We start from the raw sequence: 18967 nt of genomic DNA, 5'->3' as shown, positions 1-18967 counted from the left end.
CCAGCTTTCACACCACACACAAGTGTAAGGTATCAAAACGACCGGCTTGCTCCAACTCGAGTTGCTATTACTTTTTGGAAAGTTTCACCGCACCGCTACAAATCGACTTTAACCGGGACATTTTGGTCCGTAAGGAATGAATGGCAAAACATTCTAGAACATTTGTGATGTCACAGTATGAAGTCATAATAGAACATTCTAGAACATTTGTGATGTCACAGTATGAAGTCATAATAGTACATTCTAGAACATTTGTGATGTCACAGTATGATGTCATCATAATAGAACATTCTAGAACATTTGTGATGTCACAGTATGGTGTCATAATCAAACATTCTAGAACATTTGTGATGTCACAGTATGTCATAACCAAACATTCTAGAACATTTGTGTATCTATATATATTCAACAATTCTCTCATAAGAGCTCAGTGCTGAGCAGTACTGAACAGATAGACTAAACAACATAGATTGAAGCCTCCATTTCTAGACCCGGTGCCTTGCCTACCGTTTTGCTGTGGAAAAGCTATTTGTCGGGGTGTGACGTAAAGAAGAAGAGAGACAGACCCCGCGTGGGAGAAAACACGAGAAAACGAAAGTGAAACGGCAGCTACGCAGCCAGGACGCTCACAACAGTTGCAGCGGAAGCTTTTCTTGGCTCATCGGTTTTCACTATTTTATACCTGAATAAAATCACCCTCAATATGAGCCCACTGCGACAACTTTTTCGTCGCTTATCCCCCGTTTTGTCGACAATTGGCTTTCTTCTGACATTTCTCTGGCGTAGAATGCGAGAGAAAGACATAGAAGATTCGGAATTGATCGGCGGCGTTAGCGATGATGACCAATGTAATGCCACCACCACCACCACTCACCATGTGGACAAGGAGTCTATGGACACCGCGGAAGTGTCTTCGGTAGCTGAAGTCCCTGTGCGTGCTGGTCAATCAGCCCCGAAGAGAGTGGCAAATACCGACGAAGACGTCGAAGAAACCATCAACAAGCGGCTAAAAACTGAAGAAAATGATCTGACTGGAGAAAACGATCTGACTGAAGACGAAGAAACCATCAACAAGCTGCTAAAAACGGAAGAAAATGACCTGACTGAAGACGAAGAAACCATCAACAAGCTGCTAAAAACGGAAGAAAATGATCTGACTAGAGAAAACGATCTGACTGAAGGCGAAGAAACCACCAACAATCTGCTAAAAACTGAAGAAAATGGTCTGACTGGAGAAAACGATCTGACTGAAGGCGAAGAAACCACCAACAATCTGCTAAAAACTGAAGAAAATGGTCTGACTGGAGAAAACGATCTGACTGAAGACGAGCTGTACTGCGAGTATGATTCAACTTGGGAGGAGACCTCGGCATCGAGCGAATTGAAATCGTCAAATAAGCGGTTTGGGCATCAAAGACGAACAAGTAATGTGAGTGTCATACAGAATAACATAGGCGTCCTGCCTGTGCTGTGTTCAAGCTTAGTCTGCTAGCTTTTGGTTTGGATATTTGGTCAGGGACTGACAGGGAGACATGTCTAAGTAAATGCACTATGCAGCTACAGGAAGCTGTGCAAAGGCTTTTCTTGACAACTGAAAAGTAGCTCAAGTCATAATAATGAGCGACACCAAACTGTTGTCATTGTAGGCCACATGGGCCACGTGTGTTGTATTAATACATGTGTATTTATCATCAACAGAAGTTTGACAGATTCAAAAATGCATCAAGGGACATGTGGAACTACAGACACGACTACCCTGTAAGTTACACACAGCACACAAACACACACAAACACAAGGATTTAGTTAGTCTCTTATCCCTTACGAAAAAGTATCATGGTATATCGTTTTTTATCACTGAATATATGGTATGTTTTCGATTGGATTATACCATATTTAAGTGCAGGAGTTGTACCATGCTGAATGAATGAGAACTTTATTTAACAGCTTGCAGAATGGGTACAATAGAGTACGGCTCAATACACGGGATGCAGACCAGAGAAAGACGTTTGTCTTGTTTACATCAGGGTCCCCCATTTTCAATTCATAGTGATATTGAAACATGACTTGTTACATGTCGGTGACATGGTAAATCAATCATACAATGTTTGAAATCATGGTGAAGCTGAAATTGCCATCAAATGACCAAGATATGTTTTTGTAAGCGATGTATATGCCTAGCCTGAAGGAGAAAGGAAACTGAAAATCCAAAATCGCTGCCCATTCATTTCACTGCAACTTGCTCACCCAGCAGTGAAACTTCATGCTCCGTTTTTGTGGCAAGTGCATATTATTATTATTATTATTATTAGTGTTTCCATCATGTGTTTCCAGCTGCAGCATTGCATATTATGTACAAAGAGCCATTTATCCAGGAAATAAATACATAATTAATATTCAAAGTCATAATAAATAATTAAATGTTAATCAAAGAGTATTTTGTGGATCTACGTGGCGTTTGTGGGCTAGTGTTATTGTGCCCCGTGGGAGAAGCCACAGATCAGCTGAATGGACCTATCTCAATACTCCTGGAGTATCCAAAAAAAATATATATATAGTTTAAGATAGGTCAATTACATCAGACTGTCTCCCATCGAATGCCTCTGGGTTTCCAAAGCCCTGGATGGTTTCAGTTGTGTTTCCTTTGTAGTCAAACATGTCCTCTATGTCCTCTACAGGGCAAGACTCGCAGCCACCGAAGCTGGCACCAAGAACCTGTAAGTACCACTACCTTCTAAACCGGCTGAGAAGGTTAGATGGCTGCTTTGTTTAATTAAAGATGCAGTATGTATGTGAGTGTCCATACCAACATATTATCCATTTCTTTCCAACAGCAGATGCCTAATTTGGAGTTCTACATTGGAAACATTCGCTCTGCTCCTGATGGTACAGTAGGCCTCCAGCAGCTTGCAGTGTCAACTTTATGGGACATTTTTAGAGGGATATCTCAGTTCTATGATGTATTCTTTAATATAAATCTCCCCTTGGGAAAAGGCTTTTGGAATAGGATTTAGATTAGGATTGATCCGTATCCATGCATCTGGGTGTTTAGAACATAATATATATGTTTCTTTTTTTTATAGATATTTTTATTGGTATTCTCCCTTTTTACACAAATGTCAAACGACAAAAGACATTGAAATTAAAAGATTGACATTGAAATACGAATACAAAGATGTAAAGCAACACAAACGGGCACGAAGTGTTCTGTGTAGCGGCCCAAGGCTTACATCTCTGACGGATTACAAAAAATAAATAAACATACATGACTTTAAACAAATGTACTGGTAACTCACTTCTTGGGTACGTAATACAGATACAGTAATAAAATAAATGATGAATGAAAATACAATAAACAAACAGAGCCCTCCCAGTAACCCCCTCCCCCACACACATTATGTATACGTTTCTAATGTTCTCATAACAATAAGTACAATTGATTGGAGATAATGTACTAGCCACCATCCACCTGGTTTTTGTTCCAGATACACTTCAGAGAGTTCATTGCATTATTCCACCCCTAAATTTGGATTGTGTGTGTATGCATGCATGCGTTTGGGTGTGTTCCGAGTAATAGCTTCTGTATTTCTTTTTTTCCACAAGGCATCTACATTGAAGAATTTCACAGTGATTGGTTTGAGGACTATTACCAACTGGAGTATACACACACATTCATTCAGTGGTAAGTTATTTTGTGATTAAAAGAGCATTCTAAGTGCTCTTACTCAAGTAGCCAATGCTAAATGGTGCTTTTATCCAAATCGATTTACAGGAGCAATTAGGGGTTAAGTGTCTTGCTCAAGGACACTTCACCACGGGAGGAGCAGGAATCGAACCGGGAACCTCCGGATTACCAGACGACTGCTCTACCTCCCGAGCCACTGTCGCCCCAAGTACAAATGTAGTTGTATATTAATCTCAATTAAATGTTATTGTCTGGCAGGTTGTTCCCACTCCAAGAGCCAGGACTAAACAACCAAGCCAAGGAACTTACAAAAGAGGAAATTCAGGTGACCTGCCATGATTACCAACAGATGTGCAGCATTGTAATGTCATTACGAAAGAAGAGCAAATAATGTATTTCCCAAACTGTTTTGACTAGGGCTGCACGATAATTATCGGGCCGATATCAGCAATTATAACGTCATCCCGATAAACTCGATAACGTTATTGATAGCTCCGATAACATATAATACATTTTTTGGTTAAAAGAAATCCGGTGTGGGTGGATTTGGATGAAGGGCGCTTGTTTTTATTATAGCCTCCTCCCGTTTTGCCAGTACTGTGGTAAAACTGATAGCGTGTGGTTTAGGAACAGGGAGTTTTTCACAAATCCAGCGCTCCCTTTCTTGGCTGTGACGTAGTCACGTTACATTCGGAGACAGACAGTCGATCTGCCAATTACGTCCCACGGCTTGCACCCACCTCTTCTTCTTACCACCAATCAGAAGCTCTCGTTCGTTTATTTACCTCCGGATTGTCAGCCATTACTCTACTCGGAGCTAACGTTATCTCCCCGCCAGCCACATTGACAGCGCTTATACATTACTGGCAAATGTCTTGTTGCACTTGTGGCAACGAGCGTTGTCAGCATCGACTTTAGTAAAATAGACCCAGACTTTTGAACATTTCGTTCTGTCCGCCATTATGAGAGCAGAGCTGTCTGTACTCGGTGTGTGTGTGTGTGTGTGAGTGAGTGTGTGTGTGTGTGGGAGAGAAGAGAGGAGAGAGCAGGCAGCCCGCTCCCCGCGCAGGCAGACACACAGAGGCAGGAGAGATATATTATAGACAACGGCCAACAAGATTAGTTTGCGACGTTTAAATTCCTCAAAAAAAAACTCCATAATTTCTCGAGTACCGATAGCAGTACTGATGACGTCGGAGCTTATAAATACTAAAAAAAAAAAAAAATTGATAAAAAATATATATATATATATATATATATATATATATATATATATACAGTTAAAAAAAATATTATAATACAATAGGTATCGGCTTGAGGAGCATAAAGTTATCGGTGTCAAAAAATCAATATCGTGCATCCCTAGTTTTGACTGACAGTCTACTCCCCTCAGGCTTTCTGTAAAAATACCGTCGCAAAGCAGAATCTGCTGGAGTCCTACAAGCTCATGCTGGACTTCTATGGTATCTACCTTTCCAACGAGGAAACGGGAGAAGTCGTGAGAGCATCAAACTGGGAGGAGAGATCTGACCACTTGAACAGGTGAGGTTTCATTTTTTTCTTCTATTTTTTTTTAATTTAAAATAAGAGTAGAGTTGGCCTATATTACATCTTTTATATAATACTATTATTAGCTATTATAACTATTAGTGATGCACCGATGTGAAAATTGTGACCGATAACCGATATTAATATTGCTGTTCTGGCCGATACCGATATTTACCGATGTCGATATCTCTGTATAGAAAACTTTTTTATGATAATCAAATAAAGAGCTATTTTCCAAAACGCATTTTTTATTTATTTTTTACTTTTGTAACTTATTTTCAGAAATTACTGATATTTTTAAACAATTTAAGGCCAAAACATGTATAAAAAAAGAAATAATAATAATAATAATTTTTTTAAAGATTAAAAAAAAAAAATTATAATAATATAAAAAATTTAAATATCGGCCCTATCTTGATATCGGACCAATACTGATGCGTACAAAAACGGCCATATCGGCCGCTATTATATCGGCAGCCAATATATTGTGCATCACTAATAACTATATAACTTTCTGGGACATTTCCAGAAACCACAACATGCAGGTAAAAGGGTTTTCCATTTCCACCACATAGATGGATGCTGCTATCACTTGGCTCTATTTAGTTTATTGAAAAAGCCAGTGTACAAGCCAGGGAGTATTAGGTTAAATAAACAACATTAAACATTGTATGTTAAATAAATAAATGCAGAGCTGGGAGAGGGGGGTAATATTCGGAGAAAATACATTTCTGAGATTAAAGTCGTAAATGTACAGGGAAAATGTGCTTGGCTTCCATGGGTCTGACGTGTCGGGCCAGGGCAATGGAAAAGCAAGTGGAGAGTGTTTTCTCACTGGACAACCATGTGCGGCCCGGCAGTTAGTTAAGGTATATAAGGACAGTCTGCATGTGGCTGTAGACTCTTTATCTGTACATCAGAAAATGGCACAGCCGCCCTCCAGAATTTAATTTAAAGGCGCAGGATGAGAGGGAGATGATGCACATCAGACATGAGCTTAACACAATGATATTACTCTTATAATCTTCCAGTAATGGATAATGTATTGGGTACAATTGATGTTAGTTAGGTCGGCAGCCGTAGCAGGTGCATGGTGCACAGACACGTGTGAGCTTAATAATAAAATAATAATAATTCATTACATATATATATTGCTTTTCTAGACACTCAAAGTGCTCCCCACAATGTAGGGTGGAAATTGCCTCCTTCACCACCACTGGTAGCACCCAACCTTGGGCTATGCAGGCTCAATGGCTGCCATACACTGGCACCAGGCACACATCACACTACACAATGGCTGAACTTTGGTTCTGGAGTGGAATGTGAGTCCCAGTGCGCCTGGAACTACCCTGGGTAAAAAAGAGACACTGACTAAAGTGAACCAGTAGTATCGAAAAGGTCATCTATCCAGTGTAATTATTTACAGAAACTAAATAATTACACTGGATAAGTTTCAAGTTTCTTTAATAGATGACCTTTTCGATACTACTGGTTCACTTTAGTCAGTGTCTCAGCCCAAAGCTGTGGGCTGTTCCAGCAACGCCCTGACAGTCATTCAGACAGAGATGAGGGAAGTCATTCTACGCACAGCTTGGCAAATTTTTTACCCAGGGTAGTTCCAGGCGCACTGGGACTCACATTCCACTCCAGAACCAAAGTGATGGCCAGCTATAAATCAAATGTCCAAATATGATTTAACAAGAGGAATAAGTTGCTGTGAGTTGTCCAAATAGGATTTAACAAGAGGAATAAGTTGCTGTGAGTTGTCCAAATATGACAAAAATAACAACGATGCAATCTTTATCACTAGTGGAACAGTCGGGACGGATAGTATGCAGCGACACGTGACAGTTGTACATCCAATGTGGTATTAATTAGTTGTATCATTAGTTGGTAAATTTTGCAGGCACCTAAATCCTTTATCGTTGTTAAGTGAGGAAAAACGCACTCTCCAGCACCAGCTCGCTAAGCAACCTAATTTACATGTTTCTTTTGTTAATGTGTGAGTTAAATTTGTGATATTCTTTTCCTCATAATGTACAAGTTTAAACAAGTTTTTTTTCTTGAAAATGTTTTGATGTTTTTAAGATAAATTGACTAGTTTCATCTCAGAATATGAATATCCCCTCTCCCAGCTCCATGCATCTTTTCTTTTTTTTTAACCTACAACAATACACTGTTGTAGTATTACTATGTGCTGGAGCCAGTTCACAAGTAACGTGGCCTATCAGCTGTTTCAAAATGCTGGATGACTGTGTGTTGGAAATGGGTAACTATTTGCCTGCATGTTGTGGTGTGGATTAAACACTTTTGGGTTACGTGACCTGACCCCATTTGCTGTCTGTCTAAATCTTCCCGGTTCGCTCTGAACTGGGCCAGAACTCCAACCACGGGACTCTGTAACATAATAGCTTTGTATCGACTACACAACTGGCAAGTATTTCATACAACTTAATGTCCAAAGATCCAAAAAACGATCGTTCTGAAATATTGGCCAATTTCAATAAAAGATTTTAGCTTATTGTTAACTTGTTTGGGGGGGGGGGGGTGCACATAATAAGGTAATACTAGTGTATTGTGACATGTTCTGGTACAAATATCCCTATTTAATCGGAATTCAGTTAAATTGCATCCAGTGTTGGGCAAGTTACTTTTAAAAAGTAACTAGTTACCGTTACTAGTTACTTCTTCCAAAAAGTAACTAAATTACTTACTCAGTTACAAATTATAAAAGTAACTAGTTACTTCAGGAAGTAACTATTGCGTTACTTTCAAGTAATTTCTTTACATAAACAACATACACAAACCTAAACTATTTTAATGTTGCTGTGGGACAAAGTGAGACTAGCCTCCAATCAAATGCCATGTATGTAGATATTATAATTACTATATTTATATGGTGGATCATACAAATACAAACACAATAGATGTTTTGGAACTTTTGATATGTATTGCCCCTCAACAGGCCACAACTGGGCAACATTAAATTATGCTTGTTAAGCACTATACCAAGAATAAATAACAAATATATACTGATTGATTGAACATTTTAATGAACAGATTGCAGAATGGGTACAGTACAGCTCAATACACACAATTGTTAAGGGGATGCAGATCAGAGAAAGACTCTCGTCTTGTTTACATCAGGGTCCCCCATTTTCAATTCATGACATTTATGACATACACAACATACAGATATAATAATCTAAACAAATCTAATCATGACATTTAAGACATGCATGACATACAGATATATATATCTCTGACTCTGAGCACCTGAAGACTGTGCTATTAAACCAGGAAGTGCAACACGATGTCAGCAGAGTAGAGCCTCCACTACTGCAGTGCCCTGCGCTGCAACACAACTAACACAAGAGTGAACAAAAAACTCATGGACTCAGTCAAAAACGCTCAGTCTGTCATTGACTGCTCGCTTGTGTTGTTTGTTGGATTCGTTTTGGATTATTTGTGTACGTCAAATCGTACACGGACCCACGGTCTCACGTTGACTGAACTCTCTTGTGTTGTCGCTGTGTCAGACTCTGGAGGCACCCGCCCACCTCTACCTCTGATTGGCTTACCATGACATTTTACTCAACCTCAGCCAATCGCGCTGAGGTTGGCTGAGAAGAACAGTATGCCTCTCTGCGGAGAGATCTGTCTGATGAAAAAAAAACAGCTTCAATCATAGACAGTAACGCGCCGCATTTTTTGGCAGTAACGGTAACGGCGTTAAGATTGGAAGAGTAATACTGAAAAAACTAACGCCGTTATTTATAACGCCGTTATTTATAAAGCCCTTATTCCCATCACTGATTGCAACCCTGTACTGTACATTAGTATGAAGTGCACTTTTTTTTATTAATTAATTTTATTATTATAGATTTTACGGGGGGCGGCATTGCATAGTCTATCGGTGAAAAAAAAAATGTTTACAGTGGTGGCTGTTCATGTAAACAATGTAAACAAAGCACTCAGAAGAAAATAAAGGGAAAAGACAGCAGTCAAACATAATATCATATATAACGCACTCACTTTTTGTTGGGTATGCCATACGATACGCGCCAGCCACTTCACCCAGGCGTTGCGCGATGTTTACTCCAGAATGTTTTATCTCCAGTTCTTTTGTTTCCAAGACATATCCCAGGAGTTCCCACTCGTTGGAAATAAAATGACAGGTGACTGCCATGTACGCCTCCATCGCCACCGACGTGACGTCCAAGCGTCTGTTGTGAATGCCACAGCGGCATGGTCAATGTAAAAGGAGACTTTCTCCTGCACGGCCCTGTACTTGTTGTTGGAAACAGTGGATCTTTTGGGCATGGTGTAACCTGGCGCCATCATTTTTAAATGAGCAGCCAGGTTGGATGTGCCACCGTGGAATACCAAGTGCTTGTCGCACATTTGACACACAGCCTTTGCCTCATCCTCCGTTAATTTAAAGTGTTTCCACACAGGTGACGTCTTCCCACTTCTTGCAGCTGCCATGATTGAATAATTGAGCGAGCGCCGCAGGGACGCGCCTCCTCACCTCGACTCAACCCTGCGCGCCTCTTTTTTTTTCTTTTTCTTTTTTCGAACGTTCGAACCCATTCATTAAAATCCGAATGCCAGCGTAACGAACGAACGTTGGGGCTCAGCCTTAATCTGGTATAATATGATTTGTAGATGCATACAGATTGAAACAAAATTGAGCCAATCAGAGTCGTTGAATATCATGAAAAAGGGAATTTTCTATCACGGCGTGGCCGCGCCAAGCAGTCATTGGCGAGCTGCGGAGCAACAATGGCAGGACTCAGCGACTCGAGAAACAGGATTCCGCTGCTCGCTCCGCGGTTGTAGCTGGAGGCTATTGGGCGAGTGACATTTGCGAGGTCTGAGAGGTCTGTCCACCACATGGCAGGGTAACAAAATAGTAATGTAAAATAATTTAAACTGCGGTGTGTTTTGGTTTTACGACAGTCGCCTTTTTTGCAGCCTCGCGCGTCAACTCTCCTTGTTTACCGACGTCACATCCACCTGCTTGCACTGTAACGCTGCTATACCGATTAGCTAACGTTAGCTTAATAGCGTCGGTTAAATGGAAGGAGTAAGCCGGCCACTAAAAAGAAAAACCACCGCGGTTTTCTCAGACGAAAAGGATGAGCGGCACCACCCAACAAAAGAAATTTTCGAGAGGAATGGAAGTTTGAAGATAGCGGTGTTACTTCACAGTACAAATACTGTTGTGGTTGTGACGAGTATCCTTTATTAGCTTAACTCCGTAGCAACATCACACAGGTGTATCTGTAGACAGTCTCCTTCCCACCATATATTCTCTCCCCACCGTATGTATCTTTTTTTCTCCCAGCCACCCCACCCCCTCTTAACCCATTTAGACCTAAACACGCCTATTAAAACCTATGCAATTATTCTACACAATCTCTTAAAACCTGAGGGTTTTTTGGAAAGATTTTCAGAATTGTCAATCTTCACTAAAACCTTTTATATATCAGCCTCTGGAGCAGGTAGAAACATGAAATGAAAACCATTTGATAGATTACAACTTGGGCTTTTATTTGAACATCATTAATTTACTATAATGTGCATTGACATTTATAAAAAAAAATCTATAAACAACAAATATAAAATACTAAATATAAGATACTGCCACCTAGCATGATTCGGCCGACATTGCAATCTTGATGTCTCAGAATGAGTCCCAATGATACACTGAGGTCTGTGAGACTGTATAGAATATTAAAATCAAATAAAAGAAAAAATTATGAAAATGATCGAAAACCCGAGATTTCTCGGGTTCTGGCGCTCAAACGATGGCGAGATAACCCGAGAAATGTCGGGTCTGGCGCTGAAAGTGTTAATAAAAAAATTATAATTAAAATCCCAAAGCATTCCCCCACATGTATTTCAGCGAATCACAGCGCTTTTCATTACTCGCATACCTTGAAAATGGCGACACTGTCTGAAATGACCTAAACGTTGCATCAGGTCTTAAAGCTAACTACACGCACATGTAGCATCCAGCCTTAAAGGTATAAACACACACACGCAGCATCAGGTCTAAATGGGTTCATGTACAGTCTCCTCCCCATCATATGTATATACTCTGTCAGGATCTATGGGTAACATTACTGTATATTTGCATATCGGATATATGTCACAAATGTAACATTACTATATACCTGTAGTATGTCACATATGTCCCTATGCCATAAATGTCATGATGTCGTGTATGTCATAAATGTCACTATGAATTGAAAATGGGGGACCCTGATGTAAACAAGACCAACGTCTTTCTCTGGTCTGCATCCCCTTAACACTTTCAGAGCCACCAGGGGGTGTTGTACTTACCTGGCTGAATGCCAGCACCCACTTCAATGATATCGTTGTGAACGCATAATCTCTGTTAAATTATGGCTATGTGTCTAATCTGCCCATCGCTTATCAATGACTTGTTTGCAGTCAACATTGTCGAAACGGATTGTTTTTTAATCGCTTCATTTCCGTTTTATAGCATTTTGAAAAGCCCTAGTTTTTCAGGAAAATATTAAGATTCCGTGATAAACTGCATTTACTGGAATATTCTGGCATACACAAACGGTCATTTTTCGGCCTATTTATGAATCGTTTTCAAATAAACGCTAGATTATCGCTAGTATATGTGTACTTATGCACGCTATAGAAGCGGGCTGAAATATCGATTCTCTCATTTCCTTATCAGCGGCACACACACACACATATGGGACACGTTGATATATCTGTAAAAAAGCTCTGATTATCCCAAGACTGGTAAAATAGATTCCTTACCTCAGATCAGATGTTATCTAAAAAGATTATTCCAATTCCTGATCGCCATTCCAAATATCGATCGCGTTTATTGATTCAGCGTTGGGTGCTGGAAATACATAATCCACGCTGTTCTGGGGTCGGCGATCAACTTGGGTCTCTTCAGTTGGCTTGACGGAAAAGTAAAATGAGGAAACTGGCCCGCCCCACCCCCATCAGTCTAAACTAATGGGGTGCAGTTACACAGGGAGAGACGATAGGGGGCGGTATCTTCCCAATTGAGCTCAGAGAGACTCTGCAGCACTAACCTGAGGCTCGATTGATGAAATATGAATTCAAATCGCCAATAAATTAAAAAAACGACAAACAAACGCTATATAGCGTTGGTGGCATTCATAGGTCTGCATGAACTAACGACAAAACATGTCGCTGGCATCCAAAGTGTTAACAATTGTGTGTATTGAGCCGTACTGTATTGTACCCATTCTGCAATCTGTTAAATACTGATTGATTGATTGAACATTTTATTAACAGATTGCAGAATGGGTACAATACAGTACAGCTCAATACACACAATTGTTAAGGGGATGCAGACCAGAGAAAGACTTTCGTCTTGTTTACATCAGGGTCCCCCATTTTCAATTCATCATAACATATATGACACACATGACATACAGATAGACAATACTGCTACATCTATACATTTATGACATACCAGATTTACAAATACAGTATTGTTTGTGATACAAAAAGTCTAATAAAAGAGTATATACATTTGACGAAGAAACTGTACATTGGAGGAGGTTGGGTAGGTGGGGTGGGGGGACTGTACATTGGAGGTGGTTGGGTAGGCGGGGGGGGGGGGTAACTGTACATTGGATTATCGACGAAACCTTACTTGGTCCCAAGAAGAGGGTCTCGTGTATTAAATAAAGTCTTCATTCATTCATTCACTCTGGATCTGGTAAATCCAGTAGCAATACACACAATTGTTAAGGGGATGCAGACCAGAGAAAGACGTTTGTCTTGTTTACATCATCAGGGTCCCCCATTTTCAATTCATAGTGACATTTATGACATACACAACATACATGACATCATGACATTTATGACATAGGGACATACATGACTTACAGGTATATACTGTTACATTTGTCACATATACGATATGCAAATATACAGTACTGTTACCCAGAGATCCTAACAGTAAATATATACAAAGGAGGAGACTGTCTATTGTTTTTGTGGCATAATTGCGAAACGTGTTTAGTCCCTTGTTTGTATGATAACAAGCCGTTTAGTTCATGGTTTAAAGTAATGGGAAAATGGTGCTAGCTCGCCATCAATCAGAAGCTAGCCACAAGACTTGCATTCACGCTCTCCAGCACACAGCCTCCCTGCCTGGCACAACAACCACAACAGTAGGGTCTATAGTCACAGTCAGGACAGTAGGCTCTACAAGTAGGCTCCCTTAGAACGCGAACGCTATTAAAAAAAAATACAGTGGAGGTTAAAATAAGAATATGACTTGGCCTGAAAAAAACTTCAGTCAGGAGAATTTTTTTTGCTTTAATCCCTGCAAACTAAACATATTCCAAGAAAATAATTAAATGTGATTTCATGTTCGGCAAAATCATAATTCACTGCATCTTGAGGTGAAATAGGAGTTTTAAATATGTTTCAATGTAATAACGTTTGTTTAATAAATGGTAAAATATATATATTTCATCCGAAGCGCTTTACAATTTTGTTCCTCACATTCACCCATTCACTCACACATTCATACCGGCAGCCGTTAGGGCGGAGTTAAGTGTCTTGCTCAAGGACATTTCAACACACTGCCCGGGAGGAGCAGGTATCGAACAGGGAACCTTCCGATTACCAGACGACCGCTCTACCTCACTGTCGCCCCTAATAGATAGAGATAGATACTTTATTAAATCCCCTTGGGGAAATTCAGTGACATACACATACAGATCATAGTCTCATTAAACAATAATTTCACAATCATTAAATTTTTACAGTAATAATGGTACAACATAAATTCAAACAGGCATGTACATTTGTTGACTCATGTCGACTACAGTATGTCTGAGACAGCCTATGTGTAGTCTGCTGCAGCCAGCACCGGCTGTGCCTCGACGGGAGGGAGGGAGGGAGGGAGGAAAGAGTTGTAAGGGGCGGGGCAGGCTCTGACTACAATGCTGTCAGCTGGGGGGTGGGACTTGGTGAGGAGGCAGTCTTCTTGGCTAATAATGGCTTACCCATGGAAAGTTTCCTTGAATGTTCCAGAAATGTTTAACCCTAATTGGTAACACGTTGTGATATCTATATTTTTTCTGTTATTTGTCCATGACAGCCACTCCCACAATTTCCTTCGCATCAGCCGCATCCTGAAGTGCCTGGGAACTCTGGGGTACAGTCGCTACCAAGCTCCCCTGGTCCACTTCTTCCTGCAGGAGACTCTGGTCCACGGAAACCTTCCAAACATGAAAGAGAGCCTACTCAACTACTACATGTTTGCGGTGCTTGATAAGACTGAACGCAAGGGACTGGTCAGGTTTGCCTATCTGAACCGCAACCGTCAAGAAGAGTTCGTTTGGTGCCCAAAGACGATACAGATGAGATGGCTGAAGCAGGTGACTCTTCCATATGTAAATCCACCAAATGTGGTGATGAACCAGGATGACGAAGCAAACGGTACTACCGACAATGCCCAAAACGTCTGGTCATCTACAAGCAAGCCATCTGCTGATGCCAGTCCATCGATGAAAGAAGATCCTAAAAGCCTGATTAATTCTGACACCAGTCCTGGGACCACAAGGAAGCCTGGTTCTGAATTTGAGATCCAGGGTGACAAAGCAGACGCTAATGAGGAAACGGATGGAACCGTTTCCAAATCCGATCACGGGAGCACAACCAAGCAAACCATGGAGGGGGGCCATTGGGTTCCTCTCAAAAAGATGCATTCATCCAGTACAGTCTCTGATTCAAATGAGCAAAACTCTCCTGCTCATTCTCCTAGTGTGGAAGCAGTATTTGGGCAGGAGCGTTCTCTACCCAGAGAAGACTTTCAAGGAAACTCGGAGAGAAATGAGAAAGCAACAGACGTGTCAGCCACTCAGAGCGATCTGCTGATCCACGGAGAGGAACGAGGACACATTGAGGACGTGGCTGCAGATGAAGCGGCGAGAGGTTCAGAGTCCAGGCTTCCCGATGCCGGACCACCGGGTCCTGAGCACCATATGAACAAGAACACAAGCCTTCGTGTCCAGAAGGACCTGGATTCGGTTTCACCCTTGCCGGTCGGAGGGGAGGATGGGACAGCAGAGAAAGGGCCTGACGGAGATCACGAGCGTGTGGAAGTCCCCCGGAACTAGATGAACCCCAATGAAGAATCTGGCTCTAGAAGGAATACTGAAGAGGGTTAGAGGAATGAAGAGGATGACGGTGAGAGTGATGAAGGTGACGATGACTTATAACCCGACAAGGGTTGAGACCTGAACAGAGCTTTGCGTTAGTTCAGGCAGGACCTCTCGTCATGTGTGTCTGCTGATCCAAGACCAGTCACACTTGACGACAAGGCGGTGCCGCTCCTCCTTCATTCTTGCCCGTAGACTCACGCTACTGCTTGGTGCCGCTGGACACTTTCCTGCACCACCTGAACCGCCACCTGCATTGATCCTGTGCATCATCTAGACATGCTATCTACTGTATGTTGTATTGGCTTTATTGTGTCAAGTTGAGGAAACGATGTCCATCCCATATTGTCGGGAGGATCTCTGCTTTGATTCTGTTTGACTATTAATCGGCTATCAATCCCCGTCTCTTTCAGCCATTGTGTAGTGTGATCTGTGCCTGGTGCCAGTATATGGCAGCCATTGAGCCTGCGTAGCCCAAGGGTGCGTGCTACACAGTGGTGGTGAAGGAGACCATTTCCACCCTACACTGTAAAAAGCACTTTGAATGTCTAGAAAAGCGCTATATACATGCAATGATCATTCACTATTACAATAACAGTGCCGGCCTTGTTTACCTTTTTACCCCCTTGAATGCCATCATCCACTTCAATGTTAGCGTTAAAAACGCATAATCTATGTTTTAAATTATGGCTATGTGTCTAATCTGCCCGTCGCTTATCAATGACTTGTTTTCAGTTAACATTGTCGAAACGGATTGTTTTTTAATCGGTTCATATCCTTTTTATAGCATTTCGAAAAGCTATCGTTCTCTCAATCTTCCGGGAAAATAGAAAGATTCCCCCATAAACGGCATTTATTGGAATATTCTCGAATACACTAGTCACATTGTCATTTGTCGGCCTATTTATGAATCGTTTTCAAATAAACGCAAATATCGATCGCGTTTATTGATTGATTATTGGCTGCTGTAAATATATATTCCACGCTGCATTCCAACTCGCGATCACTTCCATGTTCATCAGACGGCTTGCCAGCACAGTGGAGCCAGTTGGCTCCACCTCCACAGATCCAGCAGTATAATCGAATGACCTGCAGTTACACGGGGATAGACGATAGGGGGCGGTATTTTCCCATCTGAGCTCCTAGAGGGTCTGCTGTACCAACGGGAGACTCGGTTGATGAAATATGAATTCAGATCGCTAATAAAAAAATCAAACGACCATACACGTCGTCGGCACTCAACGGGGGGTCTGATAAGACGACAATACACGTCGTCGGCATTCAAAGTGTTAATTCATGGTACCACCATTCACTAATGCCCCTTTTTACATTGAGCACCCCTCTCACCACGTACCATGTTCCTGCCATCACTAATGCCCTTTTTTACATTGAGCACCCCTCTCACCACGTACCATGTTCCTGCCATCACTAATGCCCTTTTTTACATTGAGCACCCCTCTCACCACTTACCATGTTCCTGCCATCACTAATGCCCCTTTTCACTTTGAGAACCCCTCACCATGTTCCCATCATCACCAATGCCCATTGTTTACCTTGAGAACCCCTCTCACCATGGCTAGGGCTGCACAATTAATCTATTTTAAATCGAAATCGCGATTTGGAATGATGCAATTATCAAATCGTTTTTTTTTTTTTTTTTGTTTAACCAGGAAGTCCCATTGAGATACAAGATCGGTTTGGGAGAGGGAGGTAAGGGGTTTTAGATTGTGTGTTGTGAAGTTTAGACTTCAGAGAAGGAGAGTAAAGTACAGAAAAAAAGGTAACGTTGGGTACCGGTATCGATTCCCAGGTAAATAGAAAAATTGTCAGGCTCTGTGTCCTGAAAAGACCCACCGCGTAGGCCAGCTGCAAGCCGCATTTTACAATAAACCTCTGTTTGGCTGCTTACATTTTTTTTTTATTATAATCGCAAATTTTATCGCAATCGCAATATCTGTCAGAAAAATCGCAATTAGATTATCTCCCAAAATCTGCAGCCCTAACCACGGCCCCTTTTTACCCTGAACACCCCTCGCTCTCACCATGTACCATGTGCCCACCATCACCAATGCCCCTTTTTACCTTGAACACCCCTCTCACCTTGTACCATGTTCCTGCCATCACTAATGCCCCTTTTCACTTTGAGAACCCCTCACCATGTTGCCACCATCACCAATGCCCCTTTTTACCCTGAACACCCCTCTCACCATGTCCCCACTATCACCAATGCCAATTTTTACCTTTTAGCACCCCTCTCCATGTACCATGTCCCCACTATCACCAATGCCAATGTTTACCTTGAGCACCCATCTCTCTCCATGTACCATGTACCATGTCCCCACTATCACCAATGCCAATTTTTACCTTGAGCACCCCTCTCTCCATGTACCATGTTCCTGTGAAACACTCTGTGCCTGATAGCATTTCACCATAGGGTTTGCAGCCCTTTAGACCGTCTAGAGACACTTCACCGGGGATGGGCTCACTAGCCGTCGGCATGAGACCTTCACAGGACGACCTCCCGTAATCTGCTGGCCTCCCTGCCACCAATGGATATCGGCCTTTTATCCCAAATATAACCGCACAGCCTTTTGTGCAATCAGTGGTTTGTTGAAGTGTTATTGTTGGTGTTTGTTACTGAATCGGAGAAGGTTCCCCACATGATGATGGTGGTGTTAAATGAAGGGCAGCTTTCACACTGCTTATCTGTGCCTTGCACAACTGATTGAGTTGTCCAGATCTGCTCATTACCTGCCTTGTATAATTATTTTTACAGTAATTATTTTTCTTTTGAGAATAGTTTTATTTTTGTGTCATTAGGCTGGAACTTTGATATATGTTTAAATGTCATAATGATTCATCTAAATGTTTGGTATTATTTTAACCCAATAAAAAATATATTTAAATTAAAAAAGGTTTTTCCTTTTGAGGATTTGCGTCACATATTGATAAAGACTTTCCAATACAGTCGATGTGGGAGTATTTCCTGGTGGTGTTGATCACCATAATCTCGTAAGAGGAGGCTACTTAATGGTAACCTCCATGGGATGCAATCATCCAATTTGCATAGAAAAACGTTGGTCATTGCTATTAAAATATTTTATTTGTCTTTTTTTTTTTTTTTAAGAAAAATATGCTGGTAGACCCTTTCTCTATCCACACGGTGGCCATTTTGCCCATCCTGTTCACCTTATATGGTCAGTTGGGCAACAGACGAAGACTCACACATTTTTTTTCACAAAATATGTAATTTATAGTTAAGATGTATTTGGCTACTTTTGAGACAATTCTTTAATGTTGCACAAAAGCTACATCTTGGATTTAAAACCTCTACCTCCATCTACAAGTCGAATCAAGATCTACATGTTGGTATTGATTGTAGGCCTAGTTAACCTGATATATTGTTTGAGTCTAGGTTTTAAAGGGAACTTAATAATAAATAATAATTGCTTGAATTTATATAGCGCCTTTCACATACCCATCACAGTGCTTTACAATAAAAAGGGGGAGGGGAGAAGATAACGGTGA

General features: G+C 41.2%; 1 protein-coding gene across 2 annotated transcripts; it reads left to right on the top strand.

Annotated features, from left to right (window-relative positions):
- The first annotated feature begins 725 nt into the window (after nt 1-725).
- LOC311231142 (uncharacterized protein) lies at nt 726-18322 on the top strand. Of its 2 annotated transcripts, none has more exons than XM_084317646.1 (8): nt 726-1429; nt 1699-1758; nt 2677-2715; nt 2836-2884; nt 3602-3680; nt 3942-4008; nt 5077-5225; nt 14377-18322. In XM_084317646.1, the coding sequence occupies exons 1-8, from the start codon at nt 788-790 to the stop codon at nt 15395-15397; spliced, it is 2106 nt and encodes a 701-aa protein (XP_084173772.1). In that variant the 5' UTR covers nt 726-787; the 3' UTR covers nt 15398-18322. The 2 variants fall into 2 exon arrangements, with proteins under 2 accessions (XP_084173772.1, XP_084173771.1); XM_084317645.1 differs by having other exon boundaries at nt 2833-2884.
- Nucleotides 18323-18967: the final 645 nt, after the last annotated feature.

This window comes from Notolepis coatsorum (assembly GCF_963971535.1).
Source record: "Notolepis coatsorum genome assembly, chromosome: 6".
Classification (NCBI taxonomy): Eukaryota; Metazoa; Chordata; class Actinopteri; order Aulopiformes; family Paralepididae; genus Notolepis; species Notolepis coatsorum.
This window is presented reverse-complemented; position numbering and strand designations above follow the sequence as displayed.